The sequence below is a fragment of the Callionymus lyra genome, chromosome 13 (genome assembly GCF_982586985.1).
Source record: "Callionymus lyra chromosome 13, fCalLyr1.hap1.1, whole genome shotgun sequence".
NCBI classification, from domain to species: domain Eukaryota; kingdom Metazoa; phylum Chordata; class Actinopteri; order Syngnathiformes; family Callionymidae; genus Callionymus; species Callionymus lyra.
In genome coordinates this window covers 16,241,598-16,269,031 of record NC_141830.1, presented here as the reverse complement: position 1 = coordinate 16,269,031, position 27,434 = coordinate 16,241,598, and the positions used below count along the sequence as shown (strand labels likewise).

The following is a 27,434-nucleotide window of genomic DNA, read 5'->3' as shown; positions in this document are numbered from 1 at the left end:
AAGGTTCATTTAGACGCCATTTTTTCCAGTACCTGTGAGTGGCATTGTTATAAACGTTCACAAACAAATGAAACAAATATAGTATATACTACCTATAACAGACAATACAAGTACACAATTTGAGAAAAAATGTATCAATTAAAATCCTCTTATTACCAAAAACTTTAGGCTTGTTATTTATTTTGAGAATGGGTAAAAATGACATTTAAGTGTTCATTTATATATTTAATGACATTGAACACACACATTAAGAGTTGTAGTTGTTCTCCCCGTGTTGCGTGGGTTAACTCCGGGCACTCCGGTCTCCTCCCGCAGTCCAAAAACATCCAGAGGTTTATTGACAACTTTGGGAAGTTATCCATAGGTATGAGAGTGTGTGTGAATGGTTGTCTGTCTTTGTGTGTGCCCTGCGACAGACCGGCGTCCTGTGCCTCACGCCCTATGATACTGGGATAGGCTCCGGTCTCCTCCGGTCCAAAACATACAGAGGTTGATTGATAACTTTGGGGAGTTATCCATAGGTAAGTAGGTAAGTAAGTAATTTTTATTTGTATAGCGCTTTTCCAGACAAGGGTCACAAAGCGCTTAAACAATCAAAACAATATTCAATAAAGTATATACTTTAAAGGTCAAGATAAAACTGATAACACAACAGGAGTTCCATAAAATCAAGGAAAAGCCTGAACAAATAAAAACGTCTTAAGATGTTTCTTAAAGGAGTCAGTAGATCCATCAAGCGCAAAGAGAGAGAAGATCGTTCCAAAGCTTAGGAGCAACAACCTGGAAGGATTTCTCTCCTCTGGTCCTGAACCGTGTTCGTGGAACCATCAGTAGATTCTGATCCACAGACCTCAGAGCCCGAGCTGGGGTGTAAGGCTGGATCAGATCAGTGATGTAAGGAGGAGCCTGACCATGAATAGCTGTGAGTGTGTGAATGGTTGTCTGTCTTCGTGTGCCCTGCGACAGACTGGCGTCCTGTCCAGGGTGTCCCCTGCCTCTCGCCCTATGATACTGGGATAGGCTCCGGTCTTAAAGCGGTAGACAATGAATGAATGAATGGACGAATGAAAGCATACATTAAGAGTTGTAGTTTTTAGTAGACTTCATTGCTCAAAAGTTTTCAGTTTTTATACTTTTTAATATATTTTATTTTGTTCATAAAAACGAATATGACTCATAAGACACCAGGAAGACCCATTACATTCATAAGGGGTGTAGATATGGACATGAGAAATGTAATTGTTGTATGTTTTTGTCAGTTTAAAGTAACATTAATGGTAAATAAATAACTACTCCTACCTGTTACAGATGGTTAGCTAGTAACTGGAGGACGTGTATTATTCTAAAAAAGAATGATGGAAGTGGAATCATTGCGTTTGTAAACGTCAGGGCGAAGGAGGAGTTTTGTTGTGACGTGTGAAGAACCCACCTCTTCCTGTCGGTGTCAGAAGAGCAACTTCACCATATTTAGCAGCTCGCCGGAGCCCCGCAGAGTTGATCTGTCACCCAGACCGCGAATCTCTTAGCACTTTACCGGTGCGTTCGTCTCTCTTTTTTTGGACACTTTCCTTTTCCCCCTTCGACTGGATACGACGCCACAGACACCGGGAAGGGTTTTCGCGTCCGCGTTTAAAAAAAAAGAGAGAAAAAAGTCTCCGGTATCTCCACAACTACACAACTAGCCGAGCTTTAGCCACCGAAGCTAACAGCCCCTGTTGCTACCTTCGTCGCTGGCACAGTCGTCGAACCAGTGACACCGTTTTTAACAAACGACACTCGATGGGGTTCGGTTCGGACTCGACGAACGCGCTAGAATGATCTCCTGACAGTTCCTCGAACCGGAACCAGGTACTTTTTTTTTTTCTTCCGAGCCGAGGAAGCTAGTTTTTTTTTTTTGGCCACAGCTAGCTGGGCTTTTTTCGCTGCCACAGCGGCGGCGGCGGTTCGGGAGTAGCTTCCTGTTCGGATTCGGTTCTGAGAGCGTACTGGGCCAGGCTTTTTTTTGTGTTCACGAGGGTGGACCGGGACTCACAGTATTCGTGGGTTGCCGAGGCGTTGCGCTAGCTAAGGAAGAGACCGGTTCGGAGGAAGAAGTCGTTTGACAACTGTGATCCGGGAAGTGAACCGGGCAGAGACCCTCATGAATGGAAATCGGACCTACAGGTGAATAAAGTCTTTCTTTTCCCCTCTCTGTCGAATACTGATCGAATGTTTATTTTAGCGAGTACTTCTTGTGTTTACTGTTACTAGGGAGTTTACAGCGACTCCTCGGTTTTACTACCGACTCATTGGTCCATAGACTCAGACGCCCTCAGCAAGCATCGCTTTTTTCTTACTTAAACTCTGTCAACAATGTCACTTCTCCAGGTTTATTTTTATTTTTAAGATGTTTAAGATGTTTAAGATGTTATCCATTAACCCTGACAGTACATGGTTAGAATTCAAGTCACCCCCCCCCCAGACCAAAAATTCATAATAATATTGAATGAAGGAAGTTTTATAATTGAATATTCATTGTGTGTGTATTATTTGGAGTCATTCAATAAATGTATAAATTCTATACTTTTTGAAATATTTAAGGTTAAACCGGGTATCTAAACCACCTGAATAGACTATCGTTTAAAGTGATAGCTCACCCCAAATTACACTCATTTTGTTACAATTTGTTTTTTTAATGATAAGTCAAGGTGACCCGGTGGCCCCAAAAACTACTGTTTGTTGTATCCCTTGTGTCGGTGAACGATCTACTCGGCTACTAGAAAAACATATGCTATAATGGGGCGCTCCTGTCCTGTGCGGGTCCGCTTTGAACTCGATGCAAAGAAACCGGGGGGTGTAAGTGGAAAAATGAAGGGAGACGGGGAGGATTGAAGTCCATCTAGATATATCGCAGGTTTTATCCAAATGCAAGGAAAGGCCAGAGGCTGGAAAGATCTTGTCTCTCGGTTGACATGGGAATGTCCACCTGGACTGACGGACGTTTGGCCCTGACTACAGCAGCCGGTGACCCGAGTGAAGATAAGCGGTAGAGAACAGATGACGGACATTTTCTCAATAAAGTAACGCATGATTTGGGTCAAAATTCTGGTAGACATGCACCTGTGGATTTGAAACCTTTATGGTGTCTGAATGTTTGTCCCGGTTAAATTGTATTAAAAGCTTCGACCAGTAACCGTGGACTCGGTGCTGGATACAGTGGCAGTTAAACGGTCGGAGCTGCCAGCCTTTGTCTCAGCTGTAACGGAAGCTTTCCACTTATGTGACGGTAAACTCAACGCCAGGTACTTCTGATCTGCCAGCGACACATGATACGGCTGTTGATCCTTAACCCGTCCACCAAGCTCTTCCTCGCGAGGAGAGGCCTCGCCGTCTCCTGTCTCATTAGTGTTCTTCTCGCAGTGGACGGTGGTAGATGGAGGTGCTTTCCTGCAACCCTTGAATGCAAATGTTGAAAGAAACTAATTATGAAGTAGTTCAATGGGTTTTACAGAACTTCCATAAGTCACCTAAGAGCTAAACTGGCTACTATTTAATTCACTACTACTTCCCATTAAAAAAGCAATATTTTTAAATGAAACATATTAACAATGACAAATTCTTTCTTGCCTTAAAAAAACTATTGTTAAAATTAAATAATAACCATTACTTAAGTGATCAAACTCGCACTTAAATTGAACTGTAATTCAGATCCGTAGGTAATTGACAGCATTTTGTTCGGTATATTTTTAAACATTTTTTTTAAACTCTCAATAATATTAAATTCCTTTATGTTGGGTGCCAGCTTCACTTATCGATTGGTTCCCAGACTGCCGTGGTAACAGTAGTACTATTAAGAAACATTAGACATCATCTGTTTTTACAACTAAATTGTGCTGCCCAATATAAAATAAATGCTGAAAGAACACAAACCTCCTTAGGTGTTATTTTAGCAACTTCTTTTTTATCTTCCATTGAGGATTTTCTCCCACCTTTTATTTCCTTGGATGGCTATAAACTAGGGTTCACTGTACAAGTGGCGTCTGAACCATTCAATATTTTTACTACTGCGACAAAGTTTTCCTTCTCAGTGGCCACATTCATAAGTGGCGATGAAGGAAAAATAAAGGCGTGATAAATATAACTTAAAATAATATCATCAAGGCTAAATATGCCCAAATTATCATTGAATTGTATTTTATACAACTTTTTCTAAATATTTTAATGTTCACTCAAATCTTTTTGATACTCTAAACTAAAAAAATAAGAGCATAAAAGTACTAAAACAAAAACGGTATTGTCATATTTAAAGACTAATATTGAGTAATCAAAGAATTACCTCATGAGGGCCATATTAAAATAGGCAAATAGTCACACTTTGACAACGTCATGCCTCACAATCTCAATTAAAACTAAATTTATATCTTAACACATCTGGCTACTTCCATCATTATATAATCGATTCCATGTTGTGTCCAATCTTGAAACTGTTTGAGTTGTTACTCTTGTCTTTGGCCCTATCGTTTTTCCCCCTATTATTTTAATGCACCACAAGGATGCTCACCCTGGGCACGAGTGAATCTTTTGAAAGGAGGCCCTTCTGTCCTTCAACCCGTCACTGGCCCGGAGAGTGGCGTGAGAATATGCAAATGTGTGGCAAACTCTCGTCATGGCCTGACAACCAAGTCCGAGGTGCTGTACACGTGGTGTCAAATTTGAAATTGGGGAGACCCAACGCAGTGGATAATACTCCCGCAATACCCTGACTTTTACCGTTAAATTAAGATGCATTCGCCAACTCTTTCTAATGTCAACTCACCCTTTACAATTTTGTGAGGAAAACTTCTATTAAAGGCCAGTGTCGAACTTTATATTCCATAGACGAAATACATATTTGTAGGCTGAGTGTGTTTTACCAAAAGATGGTATATTACTTAACATGGCGTTTTGAAGACGTCAACTTCCCATTCATGTTTTGATGCCATTATTCTCTCCACTTCCCGCTCTTTTTCTTTTTTGGTTCCCAAGCCGTTACCATGGGGCCCCTTCCCTCCCTTGGTTACTCCCTCTCTTTTTTGCTCTCTATGCATCAGTGAGAAAGTCTGCCTCCTCTGTCATTCTCCGAGTCGCAATGATCTCTGTGGATTTTTGTACTAGCAGTGAGGTCCGCTTTGAGGGAGGGTTTTTACGAACTTAATTTGAAGTCTCTGCATAATACTCGGTTCGACCGAGAAGCCCACAAACAATTGGTGACCCTGTGCTGCTTCCAGCCAACCATAAGTCAGACCCGTTGCTGGACCGTTGTCGCAAGCGGTGCTGCAAGAAGACGCCTTCATTAAAAAAAAACGGTGTTGGGAGTAACACGTTATTTATTACGATGTCATAAATCGCTGCACGTTAATTATTACCCGTTACTACTCGACGGAGGCAAGCAAAAAGTGGGTTTGAGACGTGTGTTCTCTGAATTCATTTTTTTAACAAGAGGCTATTTACTTTAACTTGATGTTATGGCTCCTTTTAAAATTATAATATAATAAATAATTAAATATTGTAAATAATAATTATCAACGAGTACGTGGATAACGCCGACTGGAAGAAATGCGAACTTTCTCCGTACCTCGAATTATGAATTCAATGACAATGGGATTGCTATGGTGTGTTTAAGAACACATATTTTAAAACTAAATACAAAACACTGTATACCTGAATTCTGTCACTGTATCACTTCAATGAAAACTTAAACGACAATTCTTGTTCAATGCATTAAACCAGTTAATCTGTCCAAACCAGATTCATGGTATTTATGTAAAATCTGTTTTAAATACTTATTTTATAATACAAGAGAGATTAAAAATGATAGCCTAACATTCCTTATTGATAAAAAATATATTGATAAAAGTTTTCCAACAACAAACTTAAGTTCATAAAACATACTGTACACACACTGATAAACCCATATTGTCAATGGAAAAAGATCATCAAGTTCATAAATTGTAAATAAAGAATACTGTTATATTTTTGAAAATAGCATATTTACTCATTTGACAATTAAAAAGGAACCAGGAATGATCGACGCACTATTTGTATGAAGAGTAAGCACCGATGACCTGAGGTTGTGATGTGTCAACGTGTTTTCTCTCCAGAACAAGGCCATGCTCCTTTTCCACCTCCTCCTCCTTCCGGGAGCCTTTTATTTTTTGAGGGGGGATAGATATGAGGGGCTCATTAGAGGGAAACGGGTTGTGAAATCAACATGTTTTTTTGGGGGGGGAAATCTTCTCAAGCTGTGTTGGATAGACGAGTAATTCAGGCATGACTTTTTAATCAAAAATTTAGTATGATGAATCTGTTTTTGTTTTTTAACGATATATCCTATTCGGATAGAAAAGCAGTCGCAATGAGTTTTTATAGTTTGTTTGTTCAAGCATGATCATGTAAGATGTTGAAAAGAGAAGGATTAACTTAAATTGAAGGAGCTTTGTGTAGTATTAGCAAATGCTCTTTTAGTTTTAGATGGTGCCTAGTTGCACGTCAACACAACAAAGTTAAAGATGAATAAATCGCTTTTCAATGTTATTAATTTGAGCGATGTAATGTTTTTTTTTCGAACTCGTAAAGCATCGGGCTGAGCGATCGCTCGTCTTCGTAGAAGCGTTGGACACCTGGCTTCTGTCCACTGTTCCACTCCAACTCAACTGGCAAGACGTCGAGGACAGAAGGCTCCATTTAACCCACGTTTCTCTTTCTGCTCTCGGTCAATATTTCCCCCTCATGTACACTCCTTCATTTAGCATTTAGTCACACACATGTAGTTCGCCACTCGGTTTGTCCCGGAGGGACATCTTGAGTTTTTTTTTCCTCCAACCAGACCGTCGTCAGACCAAGCTTCTCCTCTCGGGGCCACCATAATGCATCCACCCTGAGGTTAACTCGGGGAACGGGAGGGAGGAGTGTGGTGACGTCCATCGATCCTTCCTGCCCAGTGATCGGTGTTTCAGTGTTCCCGCTGTGACTGACGCCATTGTGCCTCGGCACCGAGGATTGGCTCCGTTCCCACATCTCGGGCCTCTCTCTGGATTAGAAATACAACAGCTGTATTGTGTGCATGTGTGTGGGCCTGCGTGGACGTGCACGCATTACCAGCAGCGTGGACGTTTGTGTAGTTGGATGTCTGAGGGGGGACTTCTCTGCCATGTTTGACTACACTGGCCCTCGGCCCACTATGCACAGTATGACTGGCTTGTACGGCAAAAGCGGTTGAGTGGAATGAGTTCACATAGCTGGAATGTTTGTGCTAAATCTTCGTACTTAGCTTCGTCATGGTTGGTAAAGCACCAGCGTGAATTACATTATCTTATTTGTGTTTATCGGGTGATGTCCTGCGGTTTTAGACGCGGGGGTCTGTCAAGTATACTCTGCTTCCTTGCACTTGTTTCTAAAGTTGTTGTTTTTTTCACTATCAAGTATCGTTCAAAGTTGGACTAATACAACTTGCGTTTTTTTTTTTTTAAATTTAACTGACGCCGTTCTTGTATGAACTTCCCAGGCTGACGTTTTGATACTGATATACTTTTTGTTTATAACCTGAACCACCGATACTAAGCTCTGAAACATCCTCCTTCCATTTGTGTATAAATATGTTTGAATTTTAATATAAGAGAACATCTTCTCCATTGTCTTAAATGTGCTGTTTTCCACCCGTAAATCAAACTTTAAAAAAAGTGTAAACAGAAATGGTAAAGCACTCAAAAACCAATGTACCACTGTTTTTATTTCAGCCAAGCAAGTCAAAAAAAGGCAAAATAAAACGATTTATAAAGTGAATATTTACGTAAAGTTCTAAAATATGGGAAAAGGTTGCTTACTTTTGGGTGGCGTCTCAAATTATAGTCTGGATCTTTGAAGGATCGATCACTCTAAAGCACAAGCCCTTGAGCAATGATTGTTAATCATCCTTTACTGTGGGCTGTATGTGGCTTTCTATACGTGCAGACCTTTAAAGTATAATTTATTTTCATATGCAGTCATTTTTAAAAGTACTTTTGTTTCAATCATGAAATGAAGCGAAACTTTTGTGCGATTGGTTTCATCTCCATAACTCATCGGCCTGCTACTATATATATTTAATAATGTTGTATAACTGCAGGGCACAATCCCAGCTCAGGTTACTGTACATTTTCTAATGTGAAACTAAAAGGGACTCTTTGATCAGGTGCCACAACTTGCTCCTTTTCGTTTGCAGCATGTTTTCTGAATAAGTGGACTTTTTTAACTTATGTTATGAAGTGAAACGGTAGATGTTAATGTGAGTAATTAACAATTTGGTTATTTTTATAGTTTATTTAAGCACACATTTATCATTTTCATAATTTTGATGCATTTTTTTATCTTGTTTTTACAGAAATATTTCACCCATTATGTGAAAACACATTTTCAATTTACTGCTGCATTTTAAAGTTATGTTGATTCTGATTGAGCTTGAAGACATTGATTTTGGTTCTGAGGTTGTAAATAATGCAATTTGTCTCGCCACTGTTGTCATCACTGTTGTTACTTCGGGGCACATTATTCTGTAAAAATAGAATTCTTCGGATTCATTATTTTGACTTCATTTTCCCATTCAAATAAATGAAAACATTCCTGAGCCACAGATGAACAGTTTCTAAACTCGGCTGAAAATGGTTATCTGATTCTAAAGACCTCAAATTCTCACATGGCATCGAAATCCAAAAGCAAAAATGATTATAATGCAATTGTGGAAAAAAGATCTATTGAGTGAGTTTTATTCACCTTTTTGTTAAGCTGCTCAAGCCAGTTTGTTGTGTATATTTGTCAAAGGAAGAGTGTTCTTCAAGAGAAACAGGAGTGATCTTTCTGTGTGTGGGGGAGAAAAAAAACATTGAGACCAACCATGCAGGTCTGAAGCAGAATGAAAAGGTTTCATAAAGTTCAGTTTAACTAATGCAAATGTACAACCATAAACTATACTATTACATTGAAATGGTACGTTGCCATTGGCACGTACAGCTTGTTTGTTTTGCAAATCTTGTTTACATCTCGTCATCTCGCTCGTAGTTCACCATAACTGCTTGTTATGCAAGTGCCATCTCAATTATAAGGGTGGAGAAGGCTCTGGAATTTGGGGTTTTGTTTAGGAATGAACACGTATCTTCCTCTTTGAGAAGAGTCAGGGTACTTGTTATCGCGCATGGGTTTCCTGTTGCTGGTAAACTTTATTGGATTTTCATGGAAAATTTAAATCTTAAAATTTCAATAGATATTAAAGTGTACGATTGAAATTGTAGCTTCGTTGTTTCACTTTGTAGAGAAAGAAAGTGCTTTTTTTTTTTTATATTGTCGTTCGCCTACATTCCAACGGCAGAATTCTCCATGTGTGAGTCTCTCTCTTACTCACAAATGCCAAACGGATGTCGGTTTCCGGAGGCAGATGAAAGTTAAATAAAAAAACATCCAGACGGTCCACATTCAAAAAACTTTCAGTTTCCCTCCCACTTGCAGCGTTAACTACAATATTGTACAGGATAGAATGGATTTCCATCACAGCTTTTTGTGTTGCAATATTTCTGTTGTTTTGTTTAAAAGAAACCGAAGCAAATTCCTCACCCTCTCATTTCTGTCATTTACGCTCACATTTGGAAATTCCTTAACCTTGAATCACCTCTGTCCATGAACGGACCACCAGAAGAGTTGGCCAAAACACGCATTCCTCGAAGCTGTAAACAAACACATATGCCTACTTTAAATGCCGTTACTTCATGGCAGGTCTCAGCCGTCTGGAGGTTTCAATGAAGTTCCCCTCAGCGGGGCCCTCAACCTCACCCACTCATGTGAGCCGATGACTCAAATTAGGAATGAATCACTCTGAGCCACTATTCTTTCATCAATGACACTTTTCTACTCTGCGTTGTTGTTCACTTGAGACGGCAGGCTTGTTGTTGTGAGAACTGACTGGATCTGAAGTAAATCGATATTAAACATTGAACGCTTTCCCTCCTGATGTTTATGTAAAGAGCTGATGCCTTTTCTTTACTGCTGCCATTAGTAAAAAGGTAGAGTGTTTTTTTTTTTAAGCATTAGAATTAGTTGGTGTGTCATGGGGCATTAACGCATAACTAGAAGAGAAAAACATGTATTTTCAGCTACCATCATTGTTGGAAAAGTATAGTTGCAACTATTAAGAAAACTTTCTCAAGCTTTGTCATCACAGTCTGAATTTGTTTACAAAACGAAATAACCTTTATTGTTTAGTCGTTTTTCTTTTTCCCAAAACTTTCAAACTTACTCGCGAAATTGGGGAACTAATGCAACTGCCGTCTCTGAATCAGTCCTGTGAAGTCATGTGGTGTTATAGTTTTTCCACTTGAGTTATGTTTAAATGATTCATCATAGAAAATATAATGAAATGTAGCTCCCTTTTTAACTGGCACAATGTAAACCACTTGTCTAGAATTCATAATCCCATGCAGTGTACCTGCTGTTGCTTTGATGCTTTCTTGCAAACTGCTGTGCTTTTTTCACTTCCAAAAATAATATGTATTCCCTGAATATTTCATGGTTTTAAAAACAATTTACACTCAAATATTTTCAATGACTGATGTGTTTTGCAGGCCTTTACTTTCTTCAGCTTTTACTGAAGAAATTATTTTAGATGATGCAATTTGTTTTAGCATCTCAATAAAAAAGCAACTTATGTTACTTTTTTTTAATACATCTCGAATAAACAACCGGACAGGTGACGCTATGTTTGTGTAGTTGTCTATCTGTGTTCTTTAGCATGATTTTAAACTGCTAAACTCGAATCTTTCCAGAGCTTTAACTTGTGGCGCAGAGTTAGTGGGTGTGTAGAAAATGGTGATGTAAGAGTTTCAGTTTATGAGACACGATCAGGTCACAACTTTGTCTGTGTACTTTCCATGGTGATTTAGGTCACACTTTACATTTAGAGGAAAATAAAATGGTTTCATTTTGGATATCTTGACCTTTTTACAACTTGACAACTTTAGTGATATGATTCTCTTAGTCGTTACCCACATATGTCTATTTGACATTTTGAAAGTTTTGCTTTAATATGGAATGCATTTACTTTTTCTTTTGTATTTACTCAACAATGCTACATCTCGTACTACTAGAGGGTTAGGGGGATAATCTCCTTATATTCAGGTTGTAGAAGGCACCAATCGGTACATGTTTGGACTTTTGGACCTTAGGACTGCATCAGTTTAAACATTTGTGCCTCATCTTTTTATGAATCTGAAGTGTAACACATTCTCTCTTTCATTGTCTCCAGGAGGCGTTGGGGCCCAGTCCCTATTCTCCATGCCCAGACGGCCTGGCTATGGCACCATGGGAAAGCCAATCAAGCTGCTGGCCAACTGTTTTCAGGTGGAGATCCCCAAGATGGATGTCTACCTTTACGAGGTGGACATCAAGCCTGATAAATGCCCCAGACGGGTCAACAGGTAAAAATCATTGTGATTGTGTCTTAACCATCTGCTATTTTTTCATAAATAATAACAATTGTTTTGCACGTTTGGACAGGGAGGTGGTGGATTCCATGGTGCAGCACTTTAAGGTGACAATCTTTGGGGATAGAAGGCCAGTGTATGATGGAAAGAAAAGTCTGTACACGGCCAACCCACTTCCTGTGGCACCTACTGGGGTAAGCTGGGGAAAAAAACACCTTAAATATGATCAATCAAACATCTCTAATAAGCATATGTAAGGTTATTTAAATCTATTTTTAAGTGTGATAATGGGTATTAACCCCTTGTCAACCTATTCAAACCAATAATTGCTCTTTTTTTATCTTTAAAAAACAGGTGGACCTGGACGTCACTCTGCCAGGGGAAGGTGGGAAAGATCGTCCTTTTAAAGTTTCTATCAAGTTTGTGTCTTTGGTCAGTTGGCACATGCTCCATGAGGTGCTAACTGGCCGCAGCATGCCTGAGCCTCTGGAGCTGGATAAACCCATCAGCACCAACCCTGTTCATGCTGTGGATGTGGTTTTGAGACACCTGCCATCTATGAAGTGAGTTCTATACCGCAATAATGAGCTTACAAATTAATATTTCTCATTATAAAGGCAAGAAGTCTAATCATTGTTGTCCGTCTGAGCCTAACTAAGGTTAAATAAGGTATCAATTGGAAGTCATTGTTAACATGCGTGTCTTTTTAAAGTCAAAGTGTACTAAAAATAGATTCCAGTAGATACAAAATGCTCTATGCATTTCTGTATATTTCCCTTTGGTCTATTTTTGGGCTGAACGAATTGGGGAAACAAAATCTAATTTATTTTTATTTTTATTTATTTATTGTTTATTATAATTTTCTTTGGAGTAGTAAATATATGAAATAAACCTAGCACAAATTGCAAATTAAAGTGTTAACATCTAACATTCACATGTTATGCAGCCTTGAAAATTGTGTTCTATTAAATGTTCGTTTGAATCGAAAGAAAGTTCATTTCTAAAACTCTTACTAGCCCCAGTAACTTTTTTTTTAACCTTTTTGATTCTTTTTGTGTTTTCTAGGTACACGCCCGTCGGCCGATCTTTTTTCTCAGCCCCTGAGGGATACGACCATCCCTTAGGTGGTGGAAGGGAAGTATGGTTTGGCTTTCACCAGTCTGTGCGCCCTGCCATGTGGAAGATGATGCTCAACATCGATGGTGAGACTCTGAACCCACATGGGTTTTTTTATTGACAGTTGCAAGAATCATAAACAAGCGTCACCTTTTAGTCTCTTGAGGGAAAGCAGAAGTAACAATGATGGTTATCAGTCATCTGTGACTCAAGTTGTAAAACTAAAGTCAAAAACTCTTATTTTAGTATTTGCATAGATGAGTCATTGGTACTTCCACAACATCAGTAGGATTAACAATTGACTGATGTCCCTTGCTGTGGTTGATGTAAGAGTTAATTCTGGTAAATCTTGAGTGCCGCGGTGAACCTTGTGATTTGATGGTGTTTAACATTTTGCTTAATGATAATTTAGGTTTTTTTTTGTAAGCGAATTTGAAGAAGCTGACATTTACTCCACTTATGCTCAGTCAATTAAAATATTTTCCCACAACATGCTTTTAATATTATCATTTCAACAGGAGAGATACTTTTCATAGAGCAATTTAATTAAACTTTACCTAATTTTGACTGACAAGATGTTCTCCTTTTGTGACATAATACTTAATGTATTTTACAATTTATTTTTCTGTCTTGAAATAATAGGCTTATTAAGTTAAAGATTGTATTTCATTATAATTGTTTTCTTTATCTTTTATTGCAAAGAAGCCTTTTTTGTATCTACTTGGCTGTCCACTATTTGTTAAGATGTGTATTTAAGTTTAAATAGCCCGCTTTTTCTTTTCCAATTTTCAAAATAATGTCCTGAAATCTCTTTCAAAAATAACTTTTAAAGCTGTCCTTATCAACTGACTAATAAGACACTTCATCATGCAGTTTCTGCCACTGCGTTCTACAAGGCTCAGCCTGTCATCCAATTCATGTGTGAAGTGCTGGATATCCACAACATTGATGAGCAACCTCGTCCACTCACCGACTCCCACAGGGTCAAATTCACCAAAGAAATCAAAGGTATGAGGCAAAGCAGTATTTCATGGCTCCAGACACACTTTCCTGATCTTTGTTTACCCCCATCCCTCTCCTCACCGCACCAGGCTTGAAGGTGGAGGTGACACACTGCGGAACCATGCGGAGGAAATACCGAGTCTGTAATGTTACACGCCGGCCAGCAAGCCACCAAACGTGAGTCAGTTTCCGGAAAGGGGGGGAGGCGAGCAGGAGGTAAAGCTCGGGACGGTACGTGGGCGGGGAACCACAGCATATGTGATCGCCGGCTCACAACCAAACACACTGGATCCCTGTGACTCATCTGTCAAATGAGTCACCAATTAATGAATGGAAATTTGTGGAAATGTATTTTATTTTAACGTTTAGTTGTTGTTAGAACTTAGCAGTTAATATCACCACTTTGGATTGACTCATACATTTCATACAAAAAAACAATTTTATTATTATTGCCCACTAGTTTCTTAAAATAACTTATGACTCGCATGTAAAAACTGGATGTTTTTTTTACTTTTTTTTTCTCTTCCAGGTTCCCTTTGCAGCTTGAGAATGGTCAGACTGTAGAGCGAACGGTTGCCCAATACTTCAGAGAGAAGTACAACCTGCAGCTCAAGTATCCCCACTTGCCCTGTCTACAGGTGGGCCAGGAGCAGAAGCACACCTACCTGCCCCTGGAGGTAATTGACTAAAACAACATCCTCACAAACGCATTTACTTGATCCAGAACTCTTTTTTTTTTTTTTTCTTCTGTAGGTGTGTAATATTGTGGCTGGTCAGCGTTGCATCAAGAAGCTGACGGATAACCAGACGTCCACCATGATCAAAGCCACAGCTCGCTCTGCACCTGACCGACAGGAGGAGATCAGCCGACTGGTCAGTCTTCAAATAATTCTTACACAATATTCTTTTTGTTACGATATTTTTAATTTTACTTAACACCTTTATAAATGGCCTCTTTACATTTACTTGTCGATTATTATGCAGCTGATTATGCTAGGGCTGTGTTTCGGCAAGTATCTGGCGATATGATGCATATCACGATACATGTGTGACAATACGATACGATTCCTTTTAAAGAAACAACACATTTTCTGGCCTTTTACAACAAAAAATTAGCAAAAGCTTTTTTTAATCAATTGTGAAAGTGCTTGTAGGAAAGTGCATCTCAAAATATTAACACAAAATGTATACTTGCATTAACAATAAACAATGAAGTGCAATAACAGTCTCAAACAACCTGGAGCAACATGTATTATCCAGTAACTCTTTTTTTTAACTTTAAACTTTGTTTTAAAGCCAAAATGAGTCCAAACATCAATATTTTAGTGCAATTTGTAAAATAAAACATCCAATGATTGTCTTTCATGCATTTAAAATGTATATATTTAATTAAAATTGTATTTATTATTATTTTTTTTATCATTTGATCTATGATCAACAAGATTTGAAAGAGTTAGTAAAGCGTTTAACGATGGTATGACTAAACTAAACGTCACTGTATTTTTGTGTCATCATTGATCGTCCTGAAATTTAATTTATATTTAGCGCTGATGTCACACACACACACAAAACTCACGCGCTATCAGCCTTTATTTAAAAAAACCCTCTATTTATTGGATTGAGGCAGAATACAATGATGAGGTCAACATCAACATGAACGTTTGTTATTTTTGACTTTCATGCGTCGACTGAAAGTTAACTGCTTCCTTTTGTTTCTTTTTTCTTCGATCTCTAATATTCTTTGTCAAAATGCATCCTTAGATGCTTAATAAAGTAAGTGGTGTTGAGTTTTGTGGCGCGATTTCTCCGCTTCATCCCCGCTCACTTCTTCACTGCAGAGTAGGCGCTGCTGTACAGTATCGTGAATAACAATCGTTGAGAATTTTCTTACAACCCCTAGATTCTGCACTTAAACTCCGTTAAAGATTTGCATTCATGAGTCTAAACTATGTTGTGTATTTTTGTGTAGTGTTTGACTCTGGGTGCAATTCATTCTTGTAAGAGTGCCTGTCGTCTAAAGCTGTGTTGTGTTTTTCTCGTCCAGGTGCGCAGTGCCAACTACGAAGCGGATCCATTTGTGCAGGAATTCCAGTTCAAAGTGCGCGACGAGATGGCCCACGTGACAGGGCGAGTGCTACCCGCCCCCATGCTGCAATACGGCGGCAGGGTGAGCACCGAGCACTTTATGGTACCCTTCTTTTAAATCACGCCCATTCTCTGTGTTTGTGTGACACGCTGTCCCCTCCCTCAGCCCTTTTTGTATCCCACCGTTACCAAGGGGAACTAACTCTCTGGCTTCTGTTTGTACTTCATAGTGTCAGTCTCTTTAGCTTGTTTTTGTTTTGTGTGGTTCAGTCTCAATAGTGTGTAATTGCTACCTTTGAACATGCGTATAAACCTATAAATCTGAATCCTAAAAGACACTCAAGTGATTGTAAAAGACCTATTGAGACTGATCCAAATGTCAAATAACATCTGTTTCGTGTTCATGTGAAATATTACTTTTGTTTGAAGTGATGATGCTTGTGCAAAATAAGTTAAACGCCTATAGTTTATTTTCTTAAGTTCAGGTTAACAAAAACCTTGATTTTACTGTGTATGATGTGGGTCATATTGTCCATCAATGAACATTGATCAACATTAGCCTTTTCTGATGACAGCAAATAGATCTCAAAATACTGCTGTTGAAGAACATATGAAAATTGAACATTTGAATTGATGGATTTAAATGTTTAGCATGTCAGGATGATAAGAATCTTTTCATTTTTAATTTTAAATGTCAATTTGTGAACAAAAAAAGTTGTCAGGACATTGAGTTTTCAAAATTTGAAAACTAGCAGAGCCGGTTTATAGTGTGATATATTAAACTTCAATAGTTAGGAGATATATTTTTGCTGACGAACTAGATGCTTCTACATCAGCTCAGAGTTGGTAAAAAAGTAAAAAAAGAGAAATAAAAGGCACCTTATTTATATGGGGGATGGGGAACGAACAAAATAAAAAATGAATAACTTCAGTAAGAAGGAAAAGATGTAAAGAAAATAAAATCAAGTAATACAAACCACAAAATTGTTAAAAAATTGTATAGTTTAAATTTATTATTATTATTAATGAAATATGTATTTAAGTGAACTGTCGAATGTGCCACAAAAGCTCTTTATTTTCAATCTTTTTATCAATTTCTTTTGAGGAAAACTCACAATTCTTAAATAAAAAAGCTATATTTGGAAGTGAACTACTTGAAACGCGTGTAGCAAACCAAATTGTTGATGAGCAATCTCAAACAACCCACTGTCAAAGACCCACATTCGTACCCAATTCATAACCCAGATCAACTGTATTTGACCATGGAGTTCCATGTAAATATATTAGCTTTACTGATGGTGCTCATGTGTAAAAGTGTTCAAATAACTAAACACATGTGGTGAGAATATTCATGTTTTTACAGAACCGCACCGTAGCCACACCCAGTCACGGCGTTTGGGACATGAGGGGAAAGCAGTTTCACACCGGAGTGGAGATCAAGATGTGGGCCATCGCCTGCTTCGCCACTCAGAGACAATGTCGGGAGGAAATTCTGAAGTGAGACCTTCAGTTGACCGTTAAACATCACACGAAGAGTTGGCCCTTTGTTAATTCCCACGTGTTTTTTTTTTTTTTGTACGGTGTAGGGGTTTCACAGATCAGCTGCGCAAGATCTCCAAGGATGCTGGGATGCCAATCCAGGGCCAGCCATGTTTTTGTAAATATGCCCAGGGTGCAGACAGTGTGGAGCCAATGTTCAGACACCTGAAGAACACGTACGCTGGACTGCAGCTCATCATCGTCATCTTGCCGGGGAAAACCCCAGTCTATGGTGAGATTCACTTTTTATTTGTATTTCAATGTGTGTGTTCTCTTGTCAATTGTTTTTGAAGGATAACAACTTCTTTCATTTTAAAGACAAAATGGCAGTGATTTTCTAGAATGGTTTTATTTATTTCGTGAGAGAAAAATAGATTTGCAGGGTTAAAAAAAATCCTTGTTTCCTTTAAGCTTTAATCTTGAATTTAAATCCTCTGCACAGCTGAGGTGAAGCGTGTTGGCGACACGCTCCTGGGCATGGCAACCCAGTGTGTCCAGGTGAAGAACGTGGTGAAGACGTCACCTCAGACTCTCTCCAACTTGTGCCTCAAGATCAATGTAAAGCTGGGAGGCATCAACAACATCCTGGTCCCTCACCAACGGTCAGCCTTTTTTTTTTTTTATATATATTTCAATAACGTTATCCGAAATGCCAAGCATTAAGAATTTTTCGTTTTCTTTATGACAGACCGTCAGTGTTCCAACAGCCAGTCATCTTCTTAGGAGCAGATGTGACGCACCCACCGGCTGGAGACGGGAAGAAACCGTCTATCGCAGCTGTGAGTTTTTCTTCAAATACTACCTTTTTGTTATTGGAATAGTTTCTACAAAACTGCGTTCCTTACCGTGCTCCCCCAGGTGGTGGGCAGTATGGACGCCCATCCCAGCAGGTACTGTGCCACGGTACGTGTCCAGAGACCCAGACAGGAGGTCATCCAGGATCTCGCCTCGATGGTGCGCGAACTGCTCATCCAGTTTTACAAGTCCACCCGTTACAAGCCGACGAGGATCATCTTCTACAGGGATGGAGTTTCAGAAGGCCAGTTCAGACAGGTTGGTTACATGGCCAATATGACATATTTGAGTTGAAGTTGATCTCTTTTAGAATGATTTATCAGGACAATAATCAATATATAAATGTGATTTTTCTTTGTTGTAGAAAATCCAGCTGGAGTGAAATGAAAGAGCTAGTCATGAGTAAGAGACGAGCATGTGAGCGCAGTGAGGCAGTTCTAAAGGAAAACTCTTAATAGCTCTCAGGTGCCTGCAGTAAGTAACGTATTGCTCAAGAGTGAGGCTAAAGTGCAAAAAGGATAAACTCTTCAGTTTTCAGTTGCAAGTTGAACTCTTGTAATGTATCATAATATTTGTTTGAGGAAGGTTTTGGCAAGTAAGGTCAAAGGCAGAGAAAAGGGCACAGAAAAGGGTAGCGGGAAAACTAAAAATGGATTAAAAAAACGTATATTCATTTGAAGCACAAATCATTCATACCTTGTGCTTCAGAAAGAGATTGACCATCTTAATCCAATCATGCTAACATGCCTCCTTTGTACAGATGTCTCCACCACACTGACTTTGAATTTTGGGATGACCTTAAATCTCCTTCCACTTATTCAGGTGCTGTATTATGAGCTGCTGGCCATCCGGGAGGCTTGTATCAGCCTGGAGAAGGAGTACCAGCCAGGCATCACCTACATCGTTGTCCAAAAGCGCCACCACACGCGACTCTTCTGTGCCGACCGCAACGAGAGGGTGAGCCCGGCCTTTCAGAGCTCATGTTGTTGAGGCCCTTATTCTTATCATTCCGCTTTCCTGCTCATTAAGTGCTCAGAGTCGGCCTCTCATAATGACTTTTTAGTTTTCTGTCGGAGTGCTTGACAACACGCCTCCCTCTTGTCATAACATGCGATAAATGCATTTTGGGGCCAATGTGGAGCTCAAGTGTTGTCTGTTGTCGGTCACTACCAGGATATTGGTGCAGTCACATGACGGAGCATTAAACTTACAGCATTAGCGTGATTAAAGATGAAAGGCCTGATTTTCCGACTTGAATTTCCAGGTCGGGCGTAGTGGAAACATTCCCGCTGGTACAACGGTGGATACAGACATCACGCATCCATACGAGTTTGACTTTTACCTCTGCAGTCACGCTGGAATCCAGGTCAGAACCACCCCTATTTACAAAAACAACTGCAATCGTCAAATGTGTTTTCATACCAGTCACGTGCCTTTTTTTTAATTTTTTTTTATCATCAAAGCTCCAAAAAACTTGACCTTGAACTTGAGGAGGATCAAAGTGTATTAGACATTTGAATAGATGATTTGAACTTAAGTCTGGTCCATTTTAATAAAGAAATTGAAAAAGCTATAGCAGAAAGTTTCAAATGGATAAACATTGCTTGAAATCTTACTAGGGGATCAGTTTTTGCGAGATGGTAGTAGTTGTATTTTCCCAACTGTTGAAAAGCACTAATTACTTACTTACTTTTCTAAAATGTGTTTTTTAAATGCTGATTTAGATCCAACAAGAAGCTGTTAAAACTGCTGATATAGGATTTAATTATTGGTCCCTGCTCTGAGAAAATGTATTTAGTAGACTGATGTAAACTAGAAAATGTAACAGATATCCTCCTTTTTCTAGTTTTTTCTTTTAAACATGTGAAATATTCACAAGGTAAATTAAAACAAAAACACCTCCTAGCTGTTATATTGTGGTTTGGCCACTTGAGGGCAGCAAAGCTAAAAGAATAAAGCTGTAGTCATTGCTCTTTAGTCTTGTAAAATTCAATGTTTTATTCTATATGTGTCGAAGTTGTATGATGCATAGTTTGTATCTAAAGGATTTCCTGACCCATGTCACCTGGTCCAAGTTCAAATGGTCTGTTTTTGTCCGGTTCAGTAAATGATCTCTTGATTTTACTACTGCAGGGCACGAGCCGACCTTCCCACTACCACGTGTTGTGGGACGACAATTGTTTTACGGCCGACGAGTTCCAGCTGCTTACCTACCAGTTGTGCCACACCTACGTGCGCTGCACTCGCTCAGTCTCCATCCCTGCGCCAGCCTACTATGCCCACCTGGTGGCCTTCCGCGCCCGCTACCATTTGGTGGACAAAGAGCACGACAGGTAGTGAATTAAGTCTTTGATATAAGAGCCTTTTTATCTGCGAGTTTTTGAGTTTACACTCCAACAATGGTAGAACATTTGTGGTTGGGGTAAGTGGTTTTAAAGTCATATATACTTATGTCATGTTTCTGTGCATGGTTTTTCAAAAGAAAATATGAATTGTATGCGAAGTTTTCAAGATCCTAAAATATTAGGTTACACTAGAATAGGAAACACGTTGTACACACAACTATTCACATGTTTTAATGGCAAATTATCCACTTATAAAGTACTAATTCAAAACTTCATTGCGACTTCATTCCACCCTTAATAACATATTGGAGAGTTAACGCTGAACAACACCCTAATTACTGATTATTACCAGGATATAATTCAGTAAGTAAGAAGTGATTAAAGATTAACTTTGGTGAAATCAAACTTCTCTTTATTTACCCCTTTTTAGGTAACGTAAGAGACGTAATTCACTAAAAATAATCTTTTAAAGGAAAAGCAACAATATACTTATAGTAATAGCATCCTAATTTTTTTTAAAGATAAGTGCCAATATGGACAGTAATACTTAAAAACAAGTTTTTTTTCTTTTTTTTTACTATAACTGACAAATTAACATAAGTATGAATATGCTGCCACTTGAGAATAGGAGACCTATTCACAAATATACATTTATTTTCGATTGGGGGAAAAAAACACAACTATAAAAGTATTAATCGCATATTAACCAAATAAGGAGACACTTTTATCAATGGTGAATTTCTTTTCATGGTACTTACACCATATAAGGAGAGAGAAGTGTGTTTCACCAAAGTAAGTCTTTAATCTGTTCTTTATTTCCTGTTAATAATCAGTAAATAATAATACGAGTCAGCTCTGAACTAGACTGTAGGGGCAGGATATAGTCACACGCTGTGTGTCAATTATTTATGACGGTAAATGCAGTGCTCATTAGTTGTTAATACACATATGAATAAGTAGCTTATTAATAGTTAATATGTGTTGTCCATTCTCAAGTGGTGTCAAATATTTAAAGGATTTATTGTAAAATATAAATTTGTACACATCAAATGTGTGTTGTTTTTTGTTGAAGAAATTAGTGGTTGCCACGACAACAAATGTCTAACAAAGACGAGTGGATTAATGGTCTACAATATTCACAAAATAGACCCACTTACCTGACGTTGAAGGAAACAGACTGATGCTTTTACAAGCAGTAGGTGAAAATGGATGCTTCTAGGAGAGAATTGTCGTAGCCTGAATAACTCATTCATCAAGTACACATTAGTTTTTATTTCGTTTAATTGCTCAATTTTAACGATTCATACATGTGCTAAAATTAGTGTTACTTTAGCGTTGAGTTTGTGTGAAGAGAATTCTTTCTGACGACTGGTTGAGCTCCCGGGCGGTAGACGAGTCCGTCAAAGGAGTCGATTCCAAAACTGTCTTCTCTTCCAGGGTTGGAATTGAGATTAATCTTCCTAATAGTGCAAAAGGAAGTTTAACTGAGCTGAGCTCTTGCCTTTCAGCGCGGAGGGCAGCCATGTATCTGGCCAGAGCAACGGGCGAGACCCACAGGCACTCGCCAAAGCTGTACAGATTCACCACGACACCCTGAGGACCATGTACTTCGCCTGAGCTTCATCAACCATTTCCAACTCTTAACACATGCACACGGAGGATCACGCACGTCCGACTTGCCAGTTTAGGAGTCCTCATTGGTGCAAGTCCAGTACACACACACACACACACACACACACACACATGCATACTCTCTCACACATGCACACTCTCTCACACACACACACACACACATAGTCAATCCGGACCTGACACTGTGCAGAGGAAAGAGAGGAGTGGAGGAGGCACCCCCACACTGGACTGAGGATGCAAACGCTGCTTTAGAAAACAAACAAACTCAGCACTATTATGCAATATTAAACCAGCCAACTGGATTATTTCCTCCTGCATCATCGGCCTCGCTAACCGTCTCTCACATCAGCCTCTTTTTTTTTTTTTTTTATCGTAGCTGGTTGCTTTTATTCATCTTTTTTTTTTTTTTTCTCCTGGTGTGCTTTGTAACAGTCCACTCATCTGATCTTCAGCCATCGACAGTACCTCAATTCAAATTGAGCAGCAGCACTTTTACATTCTGACAGTTTGACTGGACTTGTATGTTTGTTTATTTCAAAGTAAGGAGCCAAGTAAGAATCAGCTGGACGACGTTCTCTGTTAGATATTCGCTTTGCCCTTACGCCTTTTACAAGCGTTCTCCTGTTCTTGTTGAAATCACTAATATTCTTCTTTTTTTTTTGAGCACACTGCCACCTGTTGGCTACGAGGTATAAAAGCGTCCCCTCGAGCGTGTTGTGACCTCTTCAGGTGCCGGACGCACGTTCAACAGAGGCGCAGTTTTTAAAAGGCATGTCTAGCGGTGCAGCCGGCTTTGGATTTTTATTTAAAGTGAAACACTGTCATTTCATCCTGGATGTTTTTCTTTGTTTTTTTTTCTTTCCTCCCTTTTTTGCTCGTTCTTTTAACCGTTTAACACGTATTCGCTCCCCCTTTACCATGAGTCGTCATGTAAACGGTCAACAGATTCTTCCAGTGCAATAATAAGCCAGACGAAAGGGAAGAATTCAGATGACTCGAGGTCGACTATAACGGTTAAGTTTGCCGCTCGAAAGGCACTTTTACGTGCGTGTTGACGACGGGCTTCACGTCATGGCTCTTATTTTAAGCATCGCTCGACGTCGTGACTTGAATGTGAGGATCTTCTCTGTGGTTTTGGAGTTCACCAGATCAATAACGCGCCTTCATTTTCAACCGGGAATCATGTAAAGCAGAGAAGGAGGAGAGAGGCCACAGAGAGGGAACATTTAAGTGCCTGGTGGAAGCGTAAAAGAGTTGTCTGCCCGGTTCACGGTGACGAATCGGCGAGTGTCTTCAAAACAAGCAGCAAGAAAGTTTCACCTAATGCCTATTTTTCCAACTGACTTTTCTACGTTTTCTTTTTTTCTTTTTGTCATCACGTCGTCGGTTAATTTATTATATTTGTGTCTGCAGTTGTTCAATGGACACCAAAACGCATATTCAACTACTACAGGGGTGGGGATGGATCAGCCGAATAATCAAGTCTTTATTCCAGAGTTCTGGCTGAACTCTTACCAACCAAAATATAAAGTTGAGAAGGAAAGATGAGCAGATTTGTAACCAGCTTACTTGGCTCCTCTCTGCTGCTATTGATCATGTGTTTTCTCAAGTCATCTGCACTAAAAAAACAAAACAAAAGCATGTGTTTCGGTGGGGAACACGGGCACGGTGCTACTTTTGTCTGAGACTTTTGTCGGTGGAAGGTGGTAGAACAGGAAACCTCACTCGTCGGTGGACTCGGCTGTTGTGGCGTTAGAACTCTAGAATCAAATAAGAAGTGCAAAGGTCGGCGGGTCTGTGTCGGAAGGTGGCGGCGTCAATCCGCTGGTCCCGCGTCAGTCGGGTCGAGCCTTTGTGATCTCATTCGTCTTTCTTAAAGCCAGATGGAAAGTATATTTGTACATTTTAAAGTATGTTACGCACACCACTTATTTTTGCTAACAGGAAAATCGGATGTAGTCTAATTATTAATCTTAGTAATAACTGTGTTATTATAGTCAATGGGTTTTTTTAAAAAAAGAACCGTATAATTAAAGGTTTAATATCGCAATAGACTTGTGTCGCTGTATTAAGTCGTAGTGCGTCGTGGAAAACTAGTGGCGTTCGTTTGGACTGTTATTTGGGATGTGGACTTTTAAACGACCTGTGCTTCAGTGGGGAAAATACAAGCGACAAGATTAACTTTTTTTTTTCTTTTTAATCATATATAAAGGTAGATGTTTATATATAAAGACGGGGATGTTTTTTGTCTTGAAATGGTGCTGACACTTAGCTCTATGAAGAAACGAGGATGGATGAACGAAGGAGGTAGTTTTGAAAGTGTTCAGTGGTCCATCTCCTTGTTGAGTTTTCGGCGGGACGGCAACCCTATGAAAAAAATATAACGTGGGGGAATCTGCGTTTTCAGAATTTGGATGGTGGGACGTAAGATTTGGAGAAGATGAGTTTACGGCTTTTTGTTGGAGCACCGGCTCGTAATCACCGCCTCCGCCGCTGTCAGGAAAAAAAGATGTGGAGTCGGTGTTTAAACGACACTCGAGGGCGATTGAACACATGTTTACATAGCAGATGTGTTTGCCTCACTCACAGCTGAAATGTCAGCCGCTCCGCTTTCGCAGTTTTCAGACGCTGGTAGAGCAGCGACCTAACATGGGCAGGACGACACCGAGCCAGTGGAAGTGATTTTGCCTCAAGGGGATGTTTGAAGACTAGCCTGGGTTTTTCTTCATCTTCGAACATCACACAGTTTTTATGTTGAGAATTTCCCTGACGCTTCAGAACAAGCAGTGAAGAAAAACTAGCCAAATCATTTATAATAGGATCGGCGGGATCCCTTTAAAAAAAGAAAAGAAAAATGGACTGTGTGTGTTTTGAGCGATCGATCGGTGATTCTCTGTAGGGGGCGATGGTAGCAACGGAATATGGAGAAGAAAAAAAAAAAGTCCACAGAAAGTGCCTTTCCTCTTGATGGTGCTGTAAACTGAAAGAAATAATAACAAAAAAATCTAGAATCTCCTTTACAGAAGCAGATTTTACACATGCATAATTGTTTGTTTTAAGCAATGCAAACTTAAGAAATCTGCCAAGTAAGTTTGTGGTTGAGCTTCTTTTTTTTTTTTCTTTTTATGCTTATCGGTGCGTTCAGTGTCTCGGACCAACGGTTGGTACAGTGGATTGTGCATGTCAGTGAGGGGTGGGTCAAAGGTCGGCCTATAAACGACAAACATAGCACAGCACTTTAAAGGACCGCCCGTCGCATCCGTGAGATGCCAGCGGTCTCGACGTTAGAAAAAGTGTGCCTCTTGCTTGGTTCTCCGAGACTCGTGCTACTTCAGGGCCCGGGTATGAGGAGCATTCGAGCGGAAATAACGAGAGGATTTCTTTTGAACTTGACGCCCGGCCCGAGCAGCCCCTCGTGGCATTCTCTCTCATCTCCAAACTTGACCCCCTTATCTCTCGAGCTGGCAGCGACTGAAAACTTGTTGGGGGCGATGAAGTTGTACCTTCTCGTCACGAGAGATCTCATCGAAAAAAACAAACACTGCACCTCACTTACCTTGGTATGCTGCATATGTTATAGTACATGGAAGAGAAACTGCAGATTTGCTTTTATTACATATACCGCTCAAGTAATGCCTGATATTCTTATACAATTTCGAGTTAAAGTAAAACTGTAAAGAATATTCTGTTTTGTCTTAACACTTATCCGATTTCTTTTTTCTTTTTTTTTTTTTTTTTTTTTGGAGAAATTGTATTGAGCCGACTTTAACTTTGTTGTCCTATTTAAAATTGTGTTATTACTTAAAAAAAAAAAATATATGAAATATATATATGCGGTATATTTTATGGTGTATTTATTAAGTGTTTCTTAAGCGGCTGGAGTCTCCGCATCCCTGCGCGACACGACGAGGGGTTGGACGGGGTTCAGAGGTCGAAGCTAGAGCGCCTCCTCCTTCATGTTTGCGCCTTATCCTCCCCCGACACGCAAGCACAAGAACTTGGGGGACGAGGTGTGCGGCCTTCTTCCATGCCAATCGTTAACCACCAAAAAAAACAACCCCAAAACGACTTCCCGTCCCCTCCGCCATGTTGCATATCTGAGCAAGGGAACCATTTCTCAACTGAGTGTTGAATAGCTGACTCTTTTCATCCCAAGCTGCTAATTGGTACGTTTTAAGTTCCCTGAGCCCGAAGAGCCGTAAAATAAAGGAAAAAAAAAAATCTATATCGGAAATTTTTAAAGATAATTTTTAGCGTTAGACAAATGTCCTCCTGGATTGTGTTTTTTTTTTTATTTATGTCGTGCCAGAGCTTGTTGTTCAGCAGGAACAGGTCTCATTCCACAATGCCTCAGCCTTAAGTGCGCTCTTAGACTTACACGTGACCTTTTTTCGTGACGCTTCAGGTGACCTAGCGAGTAAAACAAGCCTGCGTACTTGATCTGCCCGGACACCCCCCCCCCCGTCATCGCCCGCGTGAACCACTGATGGCGCTCCAGAGCCGACCACGTGGTTCTGTCCCGTTCTTAACCATTTCAGTGCAGAAACCAGGTGCTGGTCAGACAACATCCATTTTTTTTATCTTTGTTTCCACTGATGGCAAAGTGTTTGTTTTTAATTTTCCTCAAAATGTTGCTTGACCTTCACCGGACCTGACCCAGGTTGTTCCCTGGCTGGCAGAAACCTGTGCCTGTACAACGAACCAAGGATGAATCATGTTTGTGATGAGTTGCTTTTAATCTTTTTTTTTTATTTTGAAGTCTTTTCTTTTGCTCGTGTGGTTCAGACAGAGACATGGTTTATTCGTCCACCCAAATGTTTCAGTCTTTCTAAAAAGCCATCGACGGACCTTTTTGCTCTCAACTTGAAACTGTTAAACCCGTTTATCATGTTTGCATCGAAACCTTTAAGAGAGATGAAACTAATGCTGGTATAGATGGACAGTCCCTTTTTCAAGATGAGAAACTTCTAGCAAACGGCTGGAAAATGTAAAACCCCCTCATCGCCTGATAATCCATGTCTTTGTCTGTTTCTATGTCGCGAAGGCTCTGCTGTACCGACAGCTCTATTCCTTTCAGTGTCTCTTTTGTAACTTCCTCTTTACGGTTGTTGGCCTTTTTAGTGTTGCTTTGCCTCGGTTTGAAGTGTATGTTTGACTAATACTTGCAATAAAAATGCTTTGCGTTACTTTTCTCTTTTTCTCATATTTAACAACTGCTCGTGACTGTTTTGTTTTGACCGGTTTTCTTTGCGACACATCTTTGAAGCTTCATGAAGCACTGACCTTATTTCTAGACCACACTAGATGGCGCTCTCTCCTGTATAGTCTGTCGTTTTGAACAGTTGTGCTTTAGAAACCTAAAGCAAAATTCCAACTTTATTGGTTCACCATCAAGTGATGGTTTAAAAAAATAAAAATAAAAATCTTATTTCAAAAGGTATTATTTAACTGTATAAAA

General features: G+C 39.6%; 1 protein-coding gene across 3 annotated transcripts; it reads left to right on the top strand.

The window, feature by feature from the left end:
- Positions 1-1,498: 1,498 nt before the first annotated feature.
- ago3a (argonaute RISC catalytic component 3a) lies at positions 1,499-27,162 on the top strand. 3 transcript variants are annotated; one of them, XM_087806317.1, is made up of 19 exons: positions 1,501-2,163; positions 11,285-11,456; positions 11,536-11,656; positions 11,817-12,025; positions 12,528-12,664; positions 13,452-13,586; positions 13,670-13,757; positions 14,110-14,257; positions 14,334-14,453; positions 15,625-15,747; positions 17,029-17,162; positions 17,252-17,436; positions 17,647-17,806; positions 17,893-17,983; positions 18,063-18,257; positions 18,822-18,956; positions 19,264-19,365; positions 20,133-20,332; positions 21,853-27,162. In XM_087806317.1, the coding sequence occupies exons 1-19, from the start codon at positions 2,145-2,147 to the stop codon at positions 21,959-21,961; spliced, it is 2,583 nt and encodes an 860-aa protein (XP_087662443.1). In that variant the 5' UTR covers positions 1,501-2,144; the 3' UTR covers positions 21,962-27,162. The 3 variants fall into 3 exon arrangements, with proteins under 3 accessions (XP_087662445.1, XP_087662443.1, XP_087662442.1); XM_087806316.1 differs by having other exon boundaries at positions 15,625-15,768; XM_087806319.1 differs by lacking the exons at positions 19,264-19,365; positions 20,133-20,332; positions 21,853-27,162 and adding an exon at positions 18,364-18,401 and having other exon boundaries at positions 1,499-2,163; positions 15,625-15,768; positions 18,822-18,958.
- The last annotated feature ends 272 nt before the right edge of the window (positions 27,163-27,434 follow it).